This window comes from Callorhinus ursinus, unplaced genomic scaffold, assembly GCF_003265705.2.
Source record: "Callorhinus ursinus isolate GAN/ISIS: 27379988/994484 unplaced genomic scaffold, GSC_fseal_2.0 scaffold76, whole genome shotgun sequence".
Lineage (NCBI taxonomy): Eukaryota > Metazoa > Chordata > Mammalia > Carnivora > Otariidae > Callorhinus > Callorhinus ursinus.
This window is the reverse complement of record NW_027397138.1, coordinates 1,823,373-1,845,498: the sequence shown is the minus strand read 5'-3', so window position 1 is coordinate 1,845,498 and position 22,126 is coordinate 1,823,373. Positions and strand designations below refer to the sequence as shown.

At 37.5% G+C, this 22,126-nt stretch overlaps 2 protein-coding genes and 1 long non-coding RNA gene across 6 annotated transcripts in view; 1 reads left to right on the top strand and 2 right to left on the bottom strand.

The window, feature by feature from the left end:
- MRE11 (MRE11 homolog, double strand break repair nuclease) overlaps window positions 1–13,685 on the bottom strand; it is a 78,105-nt gene extending 64,420 nt beyond the window's left edge. For 2 of the 4 annotated variants that reach the window (XM_025893520.2, XM_073887150.1), the window contains exons 1-4: window positions 13,586–13,685; window positions 12,745–12,872; window positions 10,680–10,812; window positions 6,649–6,809 (exon numbers count right to left, since the gene is read on the bottom strand). In XM_025893520.2, the coding sequence (XP_025749305.1) occupies window positions 6,649–6,809; window positions 10,680–10,812; window positions 12,745–12,764 (314 nt within the window). In that variant the 5' untranslated portion in view covers window positions 12,765–12,872; window positions 13,586–13,685. Of the gene's footprint in view, window positions 1–6,648; window positions 6,810–10,351; window positions 10,602–10,679; window positions 10,813–12,744; window positions 12,873–13,585 lie in introns of those variants that run through there. The other 2 variants (XM_025893521.2, XM_025893522.2) reach the window with 2 other exon arrangements.
- Window positions 13,686–13,788: 103 nt separating this feature from the next.
- Window positions 13,789–19,793, top strand: ANKRD49 (ankyrin repeat domain 49). The gene is made up of 3 exons (XM_025893920.2): window positions 13,789–13,900; window positions 16,669–17,023; window positions 18,276–19,793. The coding sequence occupies exons 2-3, from the start codon at window positions 16,766–16,768 to the stop codon at window positions 18,735–18,737; spliced, it is 720 nt and encodes a 239-aa protein (XP_025749705.1). The 5' UTR covers window positions 13,789–13,900; window positions 16,669–16,765; the 3' UTR covers window positions 18,738–19,793.
- LOC141371539 (uncharacterized) overlaps window positions 16,876–22,126 on the bottom strand; it is a 23,615-nt gene continuing 18,364 nt past the window's right edge. The window contains exons 3-4 of the long non-coding RNA XR_012376572.1: window positions 19,536–19,625; window positions 16,876–17,006 (exon numbers count right to left, since the gene is read on the bottom strand). This is a non-coding gene — a long non-coding RNA (uncharacterized lncRNA). The remainder of the gene's footprint in view (window positions 17,007–19,535; window positions 19,626–22,126) is intronic.

The window sequence follows — 22,126 nt, the reverse complement described above, 5'->3', positions numbered from 1 at the left end:
AAATAATGCTACAGTGGGTAATCTTGTACAAAGTTGCCCTTGTGCAAGTATAAGAAAATATCTAGAAGGGAATTAGGTCAAAGGATAAGCATGCATTTGTAAATTTGAAAATACTGCCAATTTCCCTCCATAGAGGTTGGACAGATTTACATATAACAGCAATGCATGAGAGACAACTTTTTCCCTTTATTCTATCAACATAGTAAGCCACCAAGCTTTTAAATTTACGTCCGTGGTTCTAAACCCTAGCAGCATGTTAGAATCATCTAGGAATCTTTTAAGAAGTAACAATGCCGATGACACACTCAGAGAGTATTTGACCTGGAGACTGTTATTAGTATCTTTTTTAATATTTCTAGGTAACTACAATGTGCACCCAGAATTGAAAATCACGGATCTATGCCAATCTGACAGGAGAAAAATATCTCAGTAGAGCTTAAGTTTGTATCTTTCTTATGAATGAATTCTATTTTGTATTTTTCATATTCTTATATTTAAATGCCACTTTTTCTGTGAACTATATCCGTATTCTTTACCTACGTTTTTATTAACTCTAGGATTTTTAAAATTGATTTGAAACAGCTATTTATCTATTGGGGAAATTGGACTTTAATTTGCAATGAGTTGGAAATATTCTTCCTAGTTGAACTCTTGACTTTTCATTTTGTTTCAGGCAGTTTTTGCCATGCACAAATTTACTTTTACAAAGACAAACATCAGTATTACTTTTATGGCTTCTCAGTTTGTATCATACACAGAAAAGCCTTTCCCACATCTAAATTTTTTAAAAAATGTCTAATAGTTTCTTCTAATACATTTATTGAATAATCCATGTTTCTCCTGGAGATATGAAACACCACCTTCTCCAAACACTAAATTCCTACATGTGTTGAGGCTATTTCTGGAAGCTCTATACTCTTTCATTTATCTGCCTATCAAGTCATGCATCATATCACATTTTTAATTACTGTAGCACTGTATTTTTTCCAGTTTTACCATGAAATAATTGACATAGAACAACGTGTAACTTTAAGGTATACAATGTTATTTAAAACACATATACTGCAAAATCACCACTACAAGCTAACACTTGAATCGTGTCACAAAATTACTGTTTCCTTTTTGTGACAAGAATATTTGAAATCTACTCTTAGCAACTTTCAAGTATAAAATAAAATATCATCAACTACAATCACTATGTTGTACATTAGATTCTCGGAACTTACTCATCTTGTAACTGAAAGTTTATACTCTTTGATCAACATCTCCCCTTTTCCCTCAAGTCCTGGCCCCGTTGACCATTCTAGTCTGTTTCTGAGTTCAGCTTTGTTAGATTCCATACGTTAAGTGATGTTACACGGTACTTTTCTTTGACTTATTTCACAGCGTAATGCCCTCAAGGTCCATCCATGTTACAAATGGCAAGATGTCCATCTTTCTCATACATGAATAATATTTCATGTTCATATTCATATATACATGCCACATCATCTTAATCCATCTTTATCCCTTCATCCATTGACAGGCCCTTAGGTTGTTTCCATATCTTGGCTACTGTGAATTAATGCCACAATGAACACAGAAATGGAGATTACCTCTTCAAGATCCTGTCTGCATTTCTTGTGGATACATATCCAGAAGAGGACTGTTTGATCATATAGTAGTTCTATTTTTAATTTTTTGAGGATCCACTATACTGCTTTCCATTGCGGCTTAGTCAATTTACATTCCCACCGACAGTGCACAAGGGTTCCCTTTTCTCCACGTTCTCCTCAATACCGGTTCTCTCTTATCTTTTTGATTTTAGGCATTCTAACAGGTGTGAGGTGATATCTCATTGTGGATTTGATTTGCATTTCCCAGACGACTAGTGATTTTGAGTAACTTTTCATATACCTGTTGGTCATTTGTAGATCTTCTTTAGAAAAATGTCTATTTGGTTCCTTTGCTTGTTTTTAATTGGATTGGATTTTGTTTTTTTTTTTCTATTGAGTTATATAACTTCTTTACATATTTTGGATGTTAACCCCTTATCAGATATATGACTTTATTCTTTTCTTCCATTCCATAGGTTGCCTTTTCATTCTGTTGGTTTCCTTGATTGTGCAGAAGCCTTTTAATTTGATGTAGTCCCACTTGTTTATTTTTCCTTTTGCTGTCAAATCCAAAAAATCACTGCCAAGAATGATGTCAAGGAGCTTACTCTCCATGCTTTCTCCTAGGAGTTTTATGGTTTCAGGTCTCACACTCAAGTCTTTAATCCATTTTGAGTTGATTTCTGTGTATGGTATAAGAGAGGGAGCAGCCTCATTCTTTTGTATGTGGCTGTCCAGTTTTCCCAATACCATTTATTGAGAGACTGTTCTTTCCTCATTGTAGTCTTGGCTCCTTTGTCATGAATTAATTGACCAAATATGCATGGGTTCTGTGCTCTTTAATCTGTTGTAATGACCTATATGTCTGTTTTTATGCCAATACCACATTGTTTTGATTACTATAGCTTTGTAATACAGTTTGAAATCAGCAAGGGTGATGCCTCCCCACCTTTATCTTTCTTAAGACTGTTTTGGATATTTGGGGCCTTTTGTGGTTCCCCACAAATTTTACGATTGTTTGTTCTACTTCTATGAAAAATACCATTAGAATTTTGATAGAGATTGCATTGAATCTAGATCGCTTTGGGTAATAAAAACAGGTTAACAATATTAATTCTTCTGATCTACAAGCACAGAATATCTTTCCATTTTTTGTCTTTACTTTATTTCACCAATGTCATACCTTTCAGTATACAGACCTTTCACCTCCTTGATTAAATGTATTCCTAAATATTTTACTCTTTTTTTCTTATTCTTTTTCTTAATTTCTCTTTCTGCTAATTCATTGTTAGTATACAGAAATGCAATTGGTTTTTGTATACTGATTTTGTACCCTGTAGCTTTACTGAATTCTTTTATTAGTTCTAACAGTTTTCTGATGAAGTCTTTCAGGTTTTCTATATATAATATTGTCATCTGCAAACAGAGATGATTTTACTTCTTCCTTTCTGATTTGGATGCCTTTTATTTCTTTTTCTTGCCTCACCACTCAGGCTAAGACTTCTAATATGATACTGAATAGGAGGGGTGAGAGTGGGAATCTTGTCTTGCTCCCCATCTTAGAAGAAAAGCTTTCAGCTTTTCACCACTGGGTATGTTAGCTGTGGGCTTGTCATATGTGGCTTTTGTATGTTCCCTCTATGCCCACTTTGTTGGGGGAGTTTTTATCATAAAAGGATGTTGAATTTTGTCAAATGCTTTTTCTGCATCTACTGAGATGACCATATAATTTTCATCCTTCCTCTTCTCAATGTGGTATAATACACTTTCATATCTAATGGGGCTAGTCATTACTTATCAGTCTTTTCTTTCAGTTTCTCTATCTTTTCTCTTGTCTATTTTTCTATATGAACTAGTAAACTAGAAGGGGGAATTATTCAGCATACAGCACAAAGAGATAAAGTAATGGACAATGTAACAAAAAGATTAAGACATATAAATAATATTCAAAAAGAGAAAGAATAGGAAACAATGTTTGAAAATGTAATGGATAAGAATTTCCTAAAATTGCTGGAAAAAAAAATTGAAATGCATGATAGCCAAGCAGAACAATTAGAACTAAATCCACAGCTAAATGTCATAGTAAGACTGCTAAATGCTAAGGACAATGAGAAAACTTAATAGTTACAAGTGAGTGTTTTCTTTTTGTCAGTTACTAGTCTAAGCAATTTTCTTATTAATTCAACTACTTCTCACAACAATTCTGTAAGATCACCACTATTGTTTTCCCATTTTACAATTATAAAAGTAAGGTAGAGCAAAGCCAGGACTTGAAATCAGATGGTCTTGTACCAGAATCATGCTTTTAATCACTATGTTATACTGCTCTTCCAGCAACTAAAGTAATAGCAGACTTCCCAACAGCAACAAAAAATGAGAGTTTACTACTCACTGACAGTCAATGAAAAAACTACTGAAAATTGTACTTCAGAAAGAAGGAAACGGAATTCAGAGGAAAAAATGAAATACAAGAAGCAACAACAGTGAGCAAAGAAATAGGTAAACAGGTTTGCAAAGGCGGGTGGAGCAGTTTAAAAATAGCATGCAGTTTATTTTTATTTATTTTTTTGTTAAGATTTTTATTTATTTATTGAGAGAGAGAGAGAATGGTAGAGAGAGAGAGCATGAGAGGGAGGAAGGTCAGAGGGAGAAGCAGACTCCCTGCTGAGCAGGGAGCCCGATGCGGGACTCGATCCCGGGACTCCAGGATCATGACCGGAGCCGAAGGCAGTCGCTCAACCAACTGAGCCACCCAGGCACCCATAGCATGCAGTTTAAAAATAAGATGAAAGAGCGGCACCTGGGTGGCTCAGTTGTTAAGCATCTGCCTTCGGCTCAGGTCATGATCCCAGGGTCCTGGGATTGAGCCCGCATCAGAGAGCCTGCTTCTCCCTCTCCCACTCCCCCTGCTTGTGTTCCCTCTCTCGCTATGTCTCTCTCTGTCAAATAAATAAATATAATCTTAAAAGAAAAATAAAAAGATGAAAGAAAGAAGAAAACACTAAAGTTCTAGATCTGATTAGAATACAGGTAAAGATACTGATCAGAATTCCTAAAAACAAGGCTATATGTTAAAAATTACAGGAATCTTTTAAAATCCAATTCTATATTCAGCGAAACTATCAATCCAGAGTAAAGGTAAATATAGCCGTTTTCTTACAAACAAAAATCCCTTAAAAATTTACCTCCCAACATGAACTTATTTTAAGAAATAAATAGATAGGTCTGTTTTCATGGGTTAGTACATATACATGTATTTCTTAACTCTAGGCACTGAGAGAGCCTAGAAGCAGTGGCAAGGTAATAGCAATGTGCAAGCCCAGCATCTAGATTTGGGCTTTCAAATACCATTCTCCATAGGAATCAGGGCTCCTTAAAGAAATGGATGGGTCTAAAACTATGAAAGGGAAAATAAAAAATTAGCCTGGAGCATCTTCTAGTGCTAAAAAGTAAGAGGGAGTGGGGGAAAGATGAGGGTATATCAAAAGCAGACAGGAATCAATCTGAAAAAGCACCCAATGGCTAAACCTAGAACAAATCATTTGAGCAACAAAATAAGATTACAATAGTATTAAATTATAATCCAAAGGAAAAAATGGGTTCATACTGATGTAAACAATTAAATAAGTTCCTACTGAAAGACAACTGAGTAAATAAATTAACAAATGCGGGAAAAGGGACAGATCTTCCTTACAGAAGAATTCTAATTAATAAATGTAGCAAAAATGTGGGAAACAGAAAAACCCCATTAAAACACCACAGTTAATAACTGCTATAGGCAAGAACCACTGATGAATGTTAAAATTAGTGGACAAACTTTAAGGAAATACAGAACGGTGTACAGCCTCAAAATAGCTCCCTCAAAATACTTACTAATGACTATGGTAGTTTCAATACGCCCATATCCTGTGACACTCCTTCCTCTCTCTAGGAAGTGGAACTTAAATCCCTCTGAGTGTGGGCTGCACTTAGCAACTCACTTCTAATGAACAGCGTATGGAAAGGGAAAAATTCTAACTTGACAGCAGAGAACCCTGGCAGACACCACCTTAATCAAGAGATCAAGGTTATCCTCGCCAATAATAAGCCACGTTGACAGCATGTACTCCCAATATGCAATGAGAAGGGCACTTCACCTCTGTGGAATATTTTTTCCTGAAAACCCACAATCCTGGTCTAATCATGAGAAAAACCCAAATTGAGGGACAGTCTATAAAATAGCTGACCAGTATACCTCAAAAAATTATCAGGAAAATGAAAGGTAAGAAAACACAGAAAAACTGGCATAGTGTAAGGAGACTGAGAGAACACTTCAACTACATGCAGTGTGGTATCCTGTACAATGTTTAAGAAAAAACATTGGACTATCTTTAAGACATGGGGTTCTAGGTGGATATCGTCAGTCAGTCCCCAAAGTACAAATCTTAAGGAGAAAAAAATGATATATCTGACTAAAATTAAGTATTTGTCAAGAAAAGTCTCCATAAAAAAGTCAAAAGACAATCCACTGACTAGAAAAAAGAAATACATGCTTAACAAACATTTAGTCTCCGACGCCTGGGTGGCTCAGTCGTTAAACGTCTGCCTTCAGCTCAGGTCATGATCCCAGGGTCCTGATATCGAGCCCCACATCGGGCTCCCTGCTCTGCGGGAAGCCTGCTTCTCCCTCTCCCACTCCCCATTGCTTGTGTTGCTGCTGTGTCTCTTTCTGTCAAATAAATAAATAAAATCTTAAAAAAAAGTTTAGTCTCTAGAATATATAAACAACCTCTGCAAATTCAACAGGAAAAGAAAAAAAATCCTAATTTTTTAAATGGGTAAAGGATATGAACAGGAGAAGATACCAAAATGTACAATAAAAATTTGAGAAGATACTCAGTCCCACAATTTGGAAAATATAAACTAACACAATGATGTACGGAAAATTCAAAGAATTATGCTTACTATGAAAATAGCTTTTAGTGAAGGTGAAATGGCTGTTAAAACGTGTTTGTCTTTTACAGAAAATATTATACACAAGGAAACGTTCACTTAAGCATTTAAATATACTTACTTACTAAAACCAAAGTTGACTGACTGATCGCTGAGAATTTCAAACTGTACAGGACGATCACCCATGCAGTATTTTCTTAATAACTCAAGGCAGGTATGTAATGTTTTTCTTGAGGGCTTATTTTCATGAAAAAGATCACCACCTAACAAAATAAAATCCACCTAATCAACAGAAAACAGTGTGAAAATTAGTATGTTTTATGGGTAAGAACGTTAAACGTATAGATTAAAGGGGTAGGAAAAAAACTCATAAAAGATATTATTGTGTATGAAGATTTAAAGTTTTATATTTTATTTATTCAAGGGGCCTGCCAGTCTGTTGATTAATCTGACTCCAACTCAAGTTCTTAGGCCACCTTTCAAAAAAGCCACCTTCAAATTATTATACCAAACCTCTGACTCATTCTACTGGAAGTGACCATTATTTCTTTTTTTGTTGTTGTTATCTAAATCAAACACAAATTTAGCACTTTAACAGCACCTATGGACAAGAGAGCCAATTCAATTCAGATTACTCATTCAATTCATTCAACAATTATTTAGGGCTCCTACAGGCACTGGCACCTAAGGAAATAGCAATCTACAAAACAGATGATGTCCATGCTCTCATTAAACACTGACAAAGTGCAATTCCCTGTACTGGGCCCTGAGGATACAAATGATGGACAAAATACAACCTCTTTCCTAAATATGTTCAGAGTCTAATAGAAGAGACAAAGTGTTACACATCTGAAGAGAACTCAAACTCAGACATGCCTTAGAATGGGTATGTAAACAAACCAGGAGCAGCAATGACATCACAATCAATTCTAACTGAAGGGAAAAAACTCATCTGAGGACAGGGAGTCCAGAAGGGATATGCCAACACGGTGGCGTCTGAGTTGCACTATATAGAATAAATGAGACTTTAAGGAAGAGCATTCTAGAAACAAGAGAGAAGAAATTATATAGAAAAAGTGTTCAACACTCACACTTTCAGGAAGTGTATAATCTACCTAAAGAAACTTGATTAAATTCTTAATTATACAAGAGAACCCAGCAGTACAGATCACCTGGGCTACAGCAGTGAGGGGGAGCGGAATACAGCACCCCCAAAAGTGTCACTTTGGCACGTGGATTGTTTTGAGCTAAAGGCAGTTAAGACTGGGCAGACTCAGGAAAAGCTTTTTTTTTGTTTTATCCCCCTTAACTGCCTGAAAGAATTTAGACAGGGGGCCTATACCAGGAAGAGAACTATTACCAGAGATAACTTTTTATCTCTACATGGCATGGCAAACATTTGCTCTTCCCATCTTCCTATGAATTATCTTCCTCCCCTTTAAAGCCCCAGACCTCTACCCCCTCTCTCCTCAGCTCAGGATGGCAATATAAGCCTCAATTACCTGTCAGGGAGTCTAATATATTTTTTTTTAAGATTTTTTTTTTTTTTAATTTGAGAGAGAGAGAATGAGAGATAGAGAGCACAAGAGGGAAGAGGGTCAGAGGGAGAAGCAGACTCCCCGCTGAGCAGGAAGCCTGATGCGGGACTCAATTCCGGGACTCCAGGATCATGACCTGAGCCAAAGGCAGTCGCTTAACCAACTGAGCCACCCAGGCGTCCCCAGGGAGTCTAATATTTTTATGAGGCTCCTGTACATACAAAATTTGTTTTGCTCCTGTTCATGTGTCTTATATCGATTTAATTATTAGACCAGCCCAAGAACCTAAGTTTTCCATCCTACAGTAGTCAGAGAAGCTTCAATAAAAGTGTGGGACTAAAGCTAGGTCTTCAAAAATGAACAAGAGTTAAGGAAGAAAAGGATCACAACAGCATGGGAAAAAAACAACAAAGAAAACAAAACAAAAAACATTTCGAGGGGGAGTAGTGATCTAAACGATACAGTTTCACTTTTGCAAGACGAAGAGTTCTGGAGGTTGGTTACGCAGCAACGGGAATGGGCTTAATGCTGATAAAGTATACACTTAAAAATGGTTAAGATGGTAAATTTTGTTATGTGTATTTTACCACAAATTAAAAAAAATTCTTTTCATTTTTAAAAGCTGGTTTGTGACTCCAGGGAAGGCTGAAAAGGGCACAACTTGCTTCTGTGGTATTCCTGTCAAAAGTGAATCTAACCATGAGGAAATATCAGACAAATCCAACTGAAGATTCTCTAGCAGGAAACAGACCTCCTTCGGCTCACAAGTTTCTCTGCTCTCAGGGATAAGAGGAAGCCATCTTAAAAGGAGCTCGTACTAGATACTCCCTTATTCATTAACAAAATTTTAAGAGTTACCTACTGCTTGCTAGATCCTTCCTAGATTTTAAGATACAGCATGAACAAGCAGAAAAGATTTTTCACTCTCATGGGAGTTGACCTTCTAGTGGAGACGACTGATAGTAAACAAGTAGCCAATTCAATATATTATTTCAGACGGTGTTATGAAAAAAATAAAGAGTAACTGAAGTGTTTGGAGATATCCAGGAAGACCTCTCCAAAAAGGTAAAACATGCTCCCCAGACGTGCAGCAGTCCCAGAGTAGAACATCCTAGGGTGGATGGAGCATACTGAAGGATGCAGAGAGTTGTAAAAGTCTCCTGGCAGGGGCCAGATCAAGTTGAGCCTTGTAGTTTGAATTTTATTTTAGTCAATGGAAGGCCACATGAAGATTTTAAGCAGCAGAGTGATAGGATCTGTTTTATGTTCACTTGGCTGCTATGCTGAATAGATGTAGGGAAAAAGAATGCAAACAGAAAGACCAATGGGGAGCCAATGCAGTCCAGCAAAATAGGATAAATGTTTTAGGCTAAACACATAGGCACAAAAACACTTTCCATATACATTCAGGTGGAAGAACCAAAGGACCTGCAGAAAAACTGAACAAAACTCTGAGGAAAAGTCAAGGTTGAAGATACTAATTTGTAAGTCACAAGCATTTATGTTCACTCCCCAACTCTCTCCTAAAATGTCCAGGACATTTCAAGGGCTTGCTGGAACGTCGACCTGGATGCCCTATCGGAATCTCCAACTCAAATAGTCTAAATCAGAATTCATCACCTTCCCACATAAAGAAGTACCTCTTCCTTATTTAGAAGGTATTTCTATTATTGGTACCACCATTCACCCAAACTTAACATACTTTAGACTTTGTCCTCTCCCTTTCCCTCCCAAATTTAACACACTCTAGACATTGTCCTCTCCCTTTCCCTCAACTTCACCCCTGAAGTATGCAAATCTAATCTTTGAAATACCTCTTGCATTCACTTCCTCTTTTCCATCCCACGCCACGGTCTCCAATTCACCCTATACCCTGTTGCCAAAAGATTTTCCATTGAATTGGGTACAAACTCCTCAATCTGGCATTTGAAGCCCTCCTAATGCAGCTCAAACAGTCTTTCTGGTCTTTCAGCACGCTTTCTAACATATGGCCTACTAATGAGCCAAACCGACCTGTTGTACCCCTAACATACCTCATACTGTCTCACCTCTGTGCCCTTCTTCCTGCTTCCTGTGAAATGCACATTCTCTACGCTCTTCACCCATCAAAAGCCTACTCATTCTTCAAAGCCCAAGTTAAATGCCACCTCGTTCATTAAACTGATCTTGCTATCCTCTATATGTGATCTCTTCTACTTCTAAACTCCCAGAAAAGCTGATTGTAATTTTCTTATGGTTCTTACCACACAAGACCTTGCATCTGAGCATTATGGACATTTGTCTTACCTCACATACCAGTATCCTGTATGTTCTTGGCAAACAGAAACGATGAGTCATCTTTCCATTTCAAACAGAGAGTGCCACAGGATCCTGCACTCAGTAAACAACCCCATAAATATGTGTAAACTTTCACAAACTTCTAACAAAACCAACTCCTACTTGAATTAAGGTCACAAAACACTTAAAATCTACTTTGGATTTGTAGTATATTGATATTTAAGCAGGCAACGTGAGCACATGAGCCTATAAAACAAACCTCCAACTTTAAGAAAGGAAAAGAGTCTATTGACTAAGGGAGCATAGTAGAAACTGAAAAAATGTAAACCAAACTCACTTCCTTTTCCTGGGCAAGTCTTAAAATTTCATCCAGTGTTACAAATGTATCATTTCCTCTGACTGCATCTTTCTCCATAAATCCCAGATGAATATCTGTTGCAACTAAGATTTTAAATGTATTTTCATCATCACTATATAAAAAAAGAAGAAACATTTCAATATAATTCATTAAAAGATGCTCAAGAAGATTAAAACCTAAATTTAGAAGATATATAATAGTAGTTATACAGTAAAATCACTTTTTTAAAATAGCTTTTAAAATAGGTCTGAAAATTTGAAGCATTCAACAGATCTTCAGTGTTACATAGTTTGCCTACACCTAATTCAAAACAGAACAAACACACGTGAACTTTAAAAAGATTCTGTGACTCCTTTCAAAAAAGTATAACCTTATTATAACTCCAGTGTTACACACTCCTTTGGACCCTGGACCTAAAAGCTTCGTTGTTTTCCAATTCTGTTCCATCCTGAAATCCCAAGAGGATTTGACCCCATATCTAAACTTGCTATTTATCTATTTTGCACTCTTCAAGGAAAATCAGAGTTGACTTAATTTAAAAAGCTCTTCTTACTTTGTAAGTAGATTTTGTCCCAAAAAACTAGTAACTTACATTCAAGCCCCTAAAGACACCTGCTTGATTCTATTCCCTACATAAAGCTAGTGTTTCATTAACAAATCTGGCCAAGTAACAAAATAGAGTTACAATTCCATTTGAATTTGGTAGTATCCAAAGGTACTCTCATGTGAAGCAGCAATGTTGTAGTTATTAATACCTTCTTCAGTTTAATGTAACTTTTTTTTTTTTAAAGATTTTATTTATTTATTTGAGAGAGAGAGAATGAGAGACAGAGAGCACGAGAGGGAGTTTAATGTAACTTTTAACTTTCTTTAAAATACTTGGGGCACCTGGGTAGCTCAGCTGGTTAAGTGCCTGCCTTCCGCTCAGGTCAGGAATGTATCTCCGGGATCCCTGCTCAGTGAGGAGCCTGCTTCTCCCTCTCCCTCTGCCCCTCCCTCCCACTCGAGCTCTCTTTCTCAAATAAGTAAATAAAATCTTAAAAAAAATTTTTAAAAACCTTTCTTTAAAATACTTAAGTATCTATGATCTCTTCTCAACTTCCACATGTAAAGAAATAGGTATTTCTATCTCTGAAAAATGAGAAAACTAAACAGAGAAATTAATTTATCGCACAAATAAGTGCAAGAAACAGGATTTAACCACTCAGTCTATTTTCACTAAACCATAATGAACTTAAAACAACTTTTAGATATATCTCCAAAATTGAAATCTTTATATATAAGATTTTTCCAGAAAAGACTTCTCTTCAGAAACTTCAAAGATGAAATACATGCACACAGTTCTAACTGCTACACACACACAGGCTGATCAGAATACTTTCAAAATCACATTACCCTATGCAACCATAGCAATTTATAAAATATTTTCAAATGAATTCTCTCATTTAAACATCTAAATTAATCTGAGAAAGGCAATTTTGTTCCAATTATATACATAAAGTGAAGAAATTGATGCAAGGTTCAGAGAATTGCTAACTTGCCCAGGGTCACACAGTATTAACCAAGGAACTGAAATCGGGGTGAAACACTCCAAGTCTAAAGCTTTTTCCACATAACTTCTGATTCTTTTATTGATTTTCATTTTACTCAAATTCATTTCCAATTTATTCAATGCTAGAGCAATTTACTACTCTAGCAATCTGCTTAAACAGGCTTGCCTTGACCAGTGTGACTTCCCCACAAAAGTTCAAGAATATTGATAGCGCTAATATTTCAAGACAAAACCTAAGAATATAAACTTATATACTACACTAATACACCAAATTACTGCAAGGCCTCAATCTATAGCTATATATTATCTTTTAGTTAGCAAACACATTAATTTTTTAACATTCTAAATATTCTTTTTAATGACTAACATTTCTGTTCATAGGCAAGCTATTTACTGCTAATTTTTTAAATATGTTTTCGTTCATGGTGATCATAGTTGATGCGCTTTAGGAATCCAAAGCAACAAAAAAGATCCCAGAAGACAGGTTCTTACAGGGCATCCGCAGGACTCATTTTTATGGTCAGTCCAGCTCCTCTGGAACCAGTTTTCTCTCCAAGTACTCCTGGGTTGTGTGATCAAATACGTCAGAAAACTCACTCGATTCCAAATTCTAGCAAATTCTAAAAGCAAAATTACATTATTGTAAAAACATATTCTTTTAAAAAACCACCAATTTGGGGAATCTCATTTTCATCTACGCCCGTACTATATTTTTATTTTTTAAGGGCTAACAATAGAAAATAGCACATCTCCAGTACCATTTCACCATTATGATTAAACTATTGGAAACTAATGTTTATCAGATAAATGGACAGAAAGGGACACATACAGCAGTTCTGGTTTAGCACACAAACAACTCTGGACATGCAGAATGTTTTAAACAGCCTGCACAGGCTACCCTGGGGCGTCGAGAAAATCCCGTAATTCCTGCTCAACCACAGGACCGTTTAAAGCAATGGTCCAGTAAACGAAAAGAGAAGGGCCCAACCTTTAAGAACTAGTGTAAATAAACAAACATGTGCTCCGCGGAGAAACGCCATGCGCCCGCAAGGCAAGTGGAAAGGGCCAAAATATTCCGGGAACCCCTCCCACGCCCGGACTCCTGGTTTCTTCCAGATTCTAAGCCTCAACACACCACCCCCACCCCCAACTGTCTGAAGCCAGAATCAGAACCCTCCAGGGCTTAGCTGACCCGTCCCATTCTTTCCAGAGAGTCAATCCCCTTAGGGCTTCCGCCCGGGATCCCATAAAATAGGAGGCGGTACGATTCCTAAATTACCCCACACCTACACTATCCAAAGCCCCCGCACCAGACCCCCAGGCTGTCTTTTACCCGGGAAGAAGGAGCGGGATTCGTGAGAAAAAAAGCAACTGCACCTCGTGAGCCTGCACGTTAAAAAGAACATGCGGGGCCATAAACCTGAATTAGGCGGGGGGGGGGGGGGGGGGGGAAAGCAACTCTTTCTCTCGCGATACCTCTGATGACGTAGCGCTCCAAGTCTTCTTCGGCTTTCATTGGCTGCCGAATGCCGTGAGCGAGCCGGGAAAGTAGCGGCGACGCCCCGCCCTCAAGCAGGAGCCAATCCTCAGAAGCCGAGGGACGACCCCGGAAGCGAGGTTCGCGACGGCGATGTTTCCCTTCTTTAAGGTGGGTAGCTCTTACTTGGCCCGGACCGCGGTCCTTGATCCTCTCGCGCCACCTAAAAACTGCTGGGCCCTTGGGGGCGGGTCACTTGTCGACCCCGAATGAGCCCTGCAGTTCGGGCCGCGTCGTGGGTCCAGGGTAGGGCTGGAGCGGCTTCCCCACTCTTGGCTGTTTGGAAGGCCGTAGGCGCGACTCCGGGCCTGGGAAGTGACCATCGGTGCCAGAGGGCCGGGACTGGGGGCCTTCTCCCTCACTCCCACTCCCCAGAGTTAAGAGTATTCGGACCCATTTATTCCCTGCTTCCCCTTATTTTCACCCCTGGATCCCGGGTTCAGCACATCTGTACTGCTTTGTGCTGATAGCAGTAAAATAATAGTACAGTAAAAAAATAATGTGAAACTTTTGAATTAGAAAACTTGACCTTTTAGTTCCATTGAAGCGTCCCTAATGTAGGGCAGGTTGTTTTATTCGGCGCCTTCACCGGTAAAAAGGGGTTTATGACCGCATCTGTCACTGAGTTATTTGTGAGGCGTTGACATAGTTTAGATCTCTGTCGAAATGTGTTCTTTTAAACATACCCTATTTCTTCTTGGTTGAGGATCATCGAGTAAGAATCTTAATCGATTTTTTAAAATCCTGAGTCAGGGAGATGCACCTAGGTTTGACTCTTTAAATTAAATCATCTAAAATTAGAAAAGAAATTTTATATGTGATTACTGTATCTGGAGCAGTAAGTTCAGAATTTATTTTAAAAAGTGGGGGGAGTTTTTATAGAAAGGAAAGGAGGATAAAATATGTGCCTTATTGTTTCTGTATTTGATATAATTAAATGAACTTTACGGTATCTGTTCACAGTGTTTAATGAACTGATGTAGGATCATTTTTGTGTTGCAAGGTTCAGGAAATAGTTTGACAGTAAAAAAAATGAGAACCCCAATGGGAGTTCCTACATACAGATCACAAATACAGAGAACAAACTGGTGGTTACCAGAGGGGAGAGGGGTGAGGAGATAGACAAAATGGATGAAAGGTTTGAGGAGGTACAGGCTTCTAGTTATAAAATAAATAAGTCACAGAGATGAAAAGCACAGCATAGAGAAGATAGTCAACAATACAGTAAGTGTAGTCTGTAATACGGTATACTGTGAGGAGCATTGAGTAATGTATAGAATTGTCTAATCATTGTGTTTGTACACCTGAAACTAACACTGTATATCATCAATTCTTCAATAATAAAAAGTGAAAATTCCAGAAGAACTAATAAAACATAATTCTGATGGGTCTCAGTAGACTCTGAAAAGCTGGGAAGAACTTGGAAATCCTTTAGTACAGTCATTATATTTTACAATGAAGTAACAGGCCCAGAGACGCTATTAGTCATAAGTGATAAATTTAAACCTAAGGTTAGTACTTTTGGCACGAGTAAAATCTAATGCCACATTAGGATTGAATACTGTTAAACTTGTGAAATTAGAAAGAATTTAGTATCTTAAGGGAAGTCCAACTCTGGAACTTCTCAGTAGCCATTCCAAACAAAATTAAGTGATAGGGCTTTAATTAGATTTAATTCTACAAATATTAATGCCCTCTGTATAAGTAGGACATAAATATAAGTTAAATACAGTCTCTATCCTTAAGCTTATAATCTTCTAAGGAAATAATTAGTGCTGAAATAAGATAATAGGTAGAACAAAAAAGGCTACCAGAGAGAAATCTAATTTGGAAGTTCAAGAAAGACTCAATGGAAGAGAAAACATCTGAGAAGAGCCTTGAAAGACTGGTAGGATTTCAACAAATGTAATCAGGAACCTGAGAAATGGTATTTTTAAAAGATATTTATTATTTGCATTTTTAAAAATTGGTTAAGATTTAATAAGCTGTGTAACTCTTTAATACTGGTTTATAAATTAATGTGTCAGCTTAGCTGAATTAATGTCACTTCCTTCAAGAAGCCTTCTCTAATCCTTTAGGACTGTGTTCATTATAACCCTCTTGTATACTCATTGTGTCTGGACAGAATCCTGCCATGGCACAGCTCATGCTGTTGTTGCCAGTCACCTCCACTAGACAATAACCTTCCTGAGGTTAAGACATGGACCTTGTTCATTATTGAATCCCAGTACCCAAAGACTGGCATGGACCAGGCATTCTATTCATATTTGTTGAATGGTGAATGACAGCTGAAATTCAGTTCAGAACAAGAAGCCAACTAAGAACTATAGTTGTCTATCAATGAATGGGACTCCTTTTTAAAGCAGTGAATTTTCCCAAGCTGAAATTATTAAAGTAGAAATAGGATAATTATTACAGATGTTATAATGAAGATACTTGGATTGATGAGAGATTTGTACAGATTCCTTGGGGCTATTCCGTCTCTAAGAATGCCTAAGTCTTTGAAGTAATTTATTAGAAACTAAAAGTTTTTGTTTCTGCTTTACATCATCTGTGTGTCTAGTTAAAAAAATCATGAATGTGCCTGTTTTTTAAATTATGGTTTAAAAGCTTTAAGCATTTATCACTCTTAGTATAATACAATAGTATCGAAACCAATAGATTCAGAATAATATAACCATTGACTTAGTAGAAGAAAAAATAAGGAGTTTTAACCATTAAAGGTATAGATAACAAATTTCAGCTCTGGTATTTAGAGAATGTAAAGACTACCAATAAAACCAAAAAGTTTAGACAGGGTTTATTGTGCATGTTTGGAAGACTTTGTAATTGATAAACAGTTACTGTTTTGCTAATAATTTTTGTGTTTGTGTTTCCAGATCTTGATGGATAAAATAAAGCAGATATAATTCACCTCTAGAAAGATTATTTATACCCTGGCATTTGAAATGTTTTGTATTTAGTGTCATAGTAAAAATGGAAAAAGGGAAAGTAAATGATGATGGAAAACCAGACCCAGAAAATTCCTTGGACTTTTCTGAACATTTTAACCAACTTGAATTGTTGGAAACACATGGACACCTTATTCCCACTGGTACCCAAAGTCTCTGGGTAGGGAATTCTGACGAAGACGAGGAGCAAGATGAAAAAACTGAAGAGTGGTATCAATTGCAAGAAAAAAAGATGGAAAAAGATCCAAGCAAATTGCTTCTTTGGGCTGCGGAAAAAAATCGGGTAAAAAAACAAACAAAACAGTTAAAGAGGAAACCATAATATAGTAGGAAAAGTACTGGATTCAGAGCCAGAAGACCTGTCCCTGAACCTCTATTTGGTTTGTAACTTTGGGTAAATCCTACTGTTCCTGAACCTCTATTTTCTTACCTATAAAAATGGCCATGATAATACCTGTATCTTTTATACAGGATTTGAGGATCGAATGAGGCAATGTCCATGAAAGGACATAGTAAGTCACAAAGCATCCTACTGGGTATTATTTGGAAATTTAAGGGATAATTATAAAGTTAGCAAGAAATCACCTGTATTTTTAAATCATTTATATTAAGTCATTAAGATCATCATAGAGACAACTATCATTTAGAAGAGGGAGGATAGGAATTAACATGTTTTGAATATAAACTATACCATGTGCTTTACTACATTATTTAATTTAATCCTCATATATCCCCACAAAATAAGTAATATTCTTCCCTTTTACAGTTTAAGAAAATGGGATTCAGGAATATCAATTTGCCCAGTATCATGTAAGAAGTATCATCAAATATATTTTTCCCACTCAGCCACTTCTACTTCATTTTACTAAGTTCTTCCATGCTGGTGGTAGTAAATTAATAACCAAAAAGGTCCTGCATTTTTTGGATAACTTTTTCACCCAGGAGCATACTGCATCCCACCAGAGATCCAGAGACCAAACTGAAAATCACTTCCTGAAAACATGTGTCTAAGGTTGTTTTAGTTTGAAGGAGTTGAGCTCCTTAATCTCTAGATTTCCTCGTTACCGTTGTATTCTTCTGAGAAAGAAATTTATTTTTCAAAGTTTTATGCACAATGTATATTGTTGCGATAATCCTACTGTAGAAAAATCAGTTATTAGGTTTTCACTAATGAAGTGTAAAATATTAAATACAGTTATAGTCTGTATTATTCATCTAGGACTAAAGCTTATATGCAGTGGGCCTTAATTGGGCCAGGAGTAAGTGCATGATAGTCATACATTCGATACTGATTCGTGATTTTCAGAGAGTCACATTCTTAGGAAGCAAGAGTGTGGTTAACACTAACTTGTGCATTCTTAAATCTGTGGCCATCTGCCCCCCAAAGAAATCTTAAATCATTTTTATCTTAAAGTCCTCTGCTAACAAGTTCTTATGGAACTTAAAAAAAAAATTAACACCACTAGACAGTTTAATTTTCTTCATTTACTGTTTTGGGTCACGTTGGGTTTTGAAAAGGTCCCTTTTCTTCTCAGCTTACCACAGTGCGGAGACTGCTGTCTGAAAAGGCCACTCACGTGAACGCTAGAGATGAAGATGAATATACCCCTCTTCATCGAGCAGCCTACAGTGGACACTTAGACGTGGTGCGTGAGCTGATCGCACAAGGGGCAGATGTCCATGCAGTGACTGTGGATGGCTGGACACCCCTGCACAGTGCTTGTAAGTGGAATAATACCAGAGTAGCTTCTTTCTTACTCCAGCACGATGCAGATATTAATGCCCAAACAAAAGGCCTCTTGACCCCCTTACATCTCGCCGCCGGCAACAGGGACAGCAAAGATACCCTGGAGCTCCTCCTGATGAACCGCTACATCAAACCAGGTCTGAAAAACAACTTGGAAGAAACGGCCTTTGATATTGCCAGGAGGACAAGTATCTATCACTACCTCTTTGAAATTGTGGAAGGCTGCACAAATTCTTCACCTCAGCCATAACGGTTCTAATAATTTTTTTGAGTTCCCAAGTACCAGTGCCTCCTTTGTGTGAGATAGGACATATCCCCGTGATACAAGGTTGACATCAAAAGTTTCACAGTAGAAATCCAGTGGTACACATTCCAATGCCCTTCCAAGCGACATGCCTAACCTTGATGTCAAAATATATTTGAAAGTTGTTTGGATACGTCTTTACTGATCTATGTGGACTTTGTAATTTTTATCAGAAATAATTTTAACACACTTAAAAACTTGTAACGGGTTGTACAGAAAACATGATATTTTTGGTGCTGATCCAAGAGAAGTGTATTTTTAAATATTCCCCCATCCTGGGTCTTTGTGGAGTATTTAGTATATTGACATGTATTTTTATAAGGTGAGGTAACTCAGAATTTAATTTAAAAAATTCAAGTATACTGGTGCAGTTCAGCTGTCTTCTACACATCACTATGGCCATTTGCTTTCATTTTAAACCGTAAGAACTAACTTACTAGTGACTTGAATTGTCAGTTTAAGAAAATGTTAAAAGAGCTTAGATCTTTGTCTTTTAGAGTGTAGACCATTTTTAGCAAAGTAGTTAGCTAAAGTGTTTAGTTATATGAATGTTATATACTTTGAATGTTATATACTTTGCCTCCGCCACCACAGTTCACACAATCCTGTGGACAGTCCTACCTCACCCTGGTCAACCCACATGATCCTTCTTCCATTGGTGAGTCAGCATGACATTTTAGACATGCACACAACTCTACCTTGGTCCAAGAGATCGTAATATATCTGCTCGCCAACTGGTTTTACCTGCCTAATCCTGTTTGGGGCACTGCTCAGATGGTCTCTCTCGTTCACAGGAAGTATCGATTTTTCCAAGGTCCTCCTTTTATACAAATCCTACAAAGGCAAAGAGACAAGGGAAAAGGAATTCTAAGAGTGAAGGGATGATGATTATACTGGGGCTAGATTATAAGTGGCTCAGGCTTTAAAAAGCCACAGTGTAGATGGTGACACAAGTATAAATATGAATATTCAGAAAAAAATAAAAGCTTTGAACAACAAAAATGGCACCAATTCTTTTTTTTTTTTTTTTTTTTTTTACCAGCACGTATCTCCCTTGGACCCATAACCTATGTATTCATGGAGCATACATTGATTGAGCAACTACTTGCTCAGTCTCCCCAGCAGGAGTTTCTGACTGACTACGTAGCCTCTCTGTGACTATTCCCAAAGGGTTTTTTCTCTTAACTTCTTAACACTGAGGAAGGGAAAGGAAACTAAACCAATGGGCCTCTTCTTCAGTTATATATTCACCAAGGTTTGTCTTTTTGAGCCAGCTCATGTGATCCAATCACTCTGGATTAACTAATAATGTTATTTAATCAAATATGTTAGGTGGTTTTCGGGTTAAAAAAACTGAATCATCTCAGAAAAGTTAATGTATGAACTGAGTCATCATGACAAATAGGATTCAAGAAAGAGGAGAGCTTTAACTATACTGTGATCTCTGGCTAGGAGAGCCTCAGTTTCAGAGTATCAATGTCTACGATGCAAGGGTTTGGCAGAATATGTGGGGTCCAGGGTGCCTGGGTGGCTCAGGCAGTTAAGCATCTGACTTGATTTTGGCTCAGATCATGATCTCAGGAAGGAGAGATGGAGCCCTGTGTCAGGCTCTATGCTGGGCGTGGAGCCTGCTTAAGATTCTCTCCCTCTGCCCAACCCCCCCACTCCCCCCTCCCCCCGCACATGCCCACATTCACACACTCTCTTTTTCTGTCTCTTAAAAAAAAGTGGCCCGATTTAGGGATACCAAATGATAGGTACAGCTGACAGGCAGTGACAATAGAATAGGACCCCATCTATCCTAGCAGACTGCTAAATGAGCTACCTGCTTACCTGAAAGTCACAGAGTCCATGGCTCCTTTCTTTGGAATGAGTTGCATCCATGGTTTATGTAAGCTTTCCACTTAAGTATGGGGCCAAAGAGGCCTCCTTATTTATGATAAGGAGCTGAGATGTGACTACTCCCTTGGTTTCAGGACTCAACATGCAACCAGTGCTGAGGAGCAAACTCCACATATAAGCAAAATCTCTTCTATCTCTGAGGGCAGAATTTGTATTGTTTGCTTCCTTTGTACTTTCCTTAGTATTTACTAGTGTTTCCTAACCACAGAAGGCATTCACTAATCATGCTTTTGACTCTTTACTTACCTGTACCTTCCAGTTTGCTTTAAGAAGGCTTAAAAAAAAAAAAAAAAACTCAGTTTGCAAACAAAATTTTCTCTAATCTGGCAGAGTTTATCCAAAGGCTTTTTTTTTTAAATCTGTTTTTCGTAAATCTGGGCTTAATTTTATTAGCTTATATGCTTAAGGAAATGTGCTTTGTCATTATTCAAGGAGCATATCATAATTCACAGGCTCACAGTGAAATGAGTTGGCTTTTTCTAAATCTTAAATATGCTTCTACAGGGAGCTTTCTGACCCACAACCTACCACAGTGATAGGATTTAGAGTCTTTATTCTATGGGTGTAAAAGCATTCATTTATTTCTATTCATTGGCATCTATCAGGACAAAAATCCAAACACTTCAATTCCTGGAAACACTGTTTATGTCATTTTCAAAGGTCCCTTTCAGGCATCAGAGGTCTCCAACCACAAGAAACCCAAGGAATAGGAAAAAAAAAACAAAAGGATTATAGCAAATAATTACAAGGACTGAGAGGAAATCAGTTTCTGAGAGAAAATGTGTTTCCTGTATCCAGGGCTGAGAAGCTGAGAGTGGCTTATTTTTTGTTCTGTATACAGCTCCTCGATGCCTATTACATGAGTTCCTCTTTAAATTCATACCGAATTTTTCCCCCTTTCAGGATGAGTCTTATTAATGTTGAGCAAATGGAATAAAAACACTCATACTTGGTTCATCACTGATTATCCGGTCAATGCTCAGATACATCTAATAGCCGTCATTATGAATTTAATGACATGGCCACATTTGCAAGTGGATCTCAGAGGAGCAGGATTTGTAGGCTAGAAAATCCGCTTAATGAAATAAATATAAAATCTAAAAGCAAACTGCCACCTAATTTTTTTTCTTCTTTTCATCGCATATGTTCAACCTTTCATCTCTATTAGATGTACAGTCTTTGAAAATTAGGCAAACTTCACTGGAGAGTTAATGCGAATTGATAAGGAGCACTGTCTCCTGAGCAGTCACTGGAGTTCCGTTTTCAGACACAGATAACTTAAAGAGAGGCAATTTTTAGGAATCAAAAAAAAGGAGGGGGGCATCTGGGTGTTTTAGTCGGTTAAGCATCTGCCTTCAGCTCAGGTCATGATCCCAGGTTTCTGGGATAGAGCCCTACATTGGGCTCCCTGCTCAGCGGGGAGTCTGTTTCTC

Coding starts and splice junctions, on each gene's coding strand:
- ANKRD49 (XM_025893920.2), top strand. CDS start 16,766: ATGGAAAAAGGGAAAGTAAATGATGATGGAAAACCAGACCCAGAAAAT. Junction 17,024..18,275: donor GGGCTGCGGAAAAAAATCGG/GTAAAAAAACAA, acceptor TTTTCTTCTCAG/CTTACCACAGTGCGGAGACT.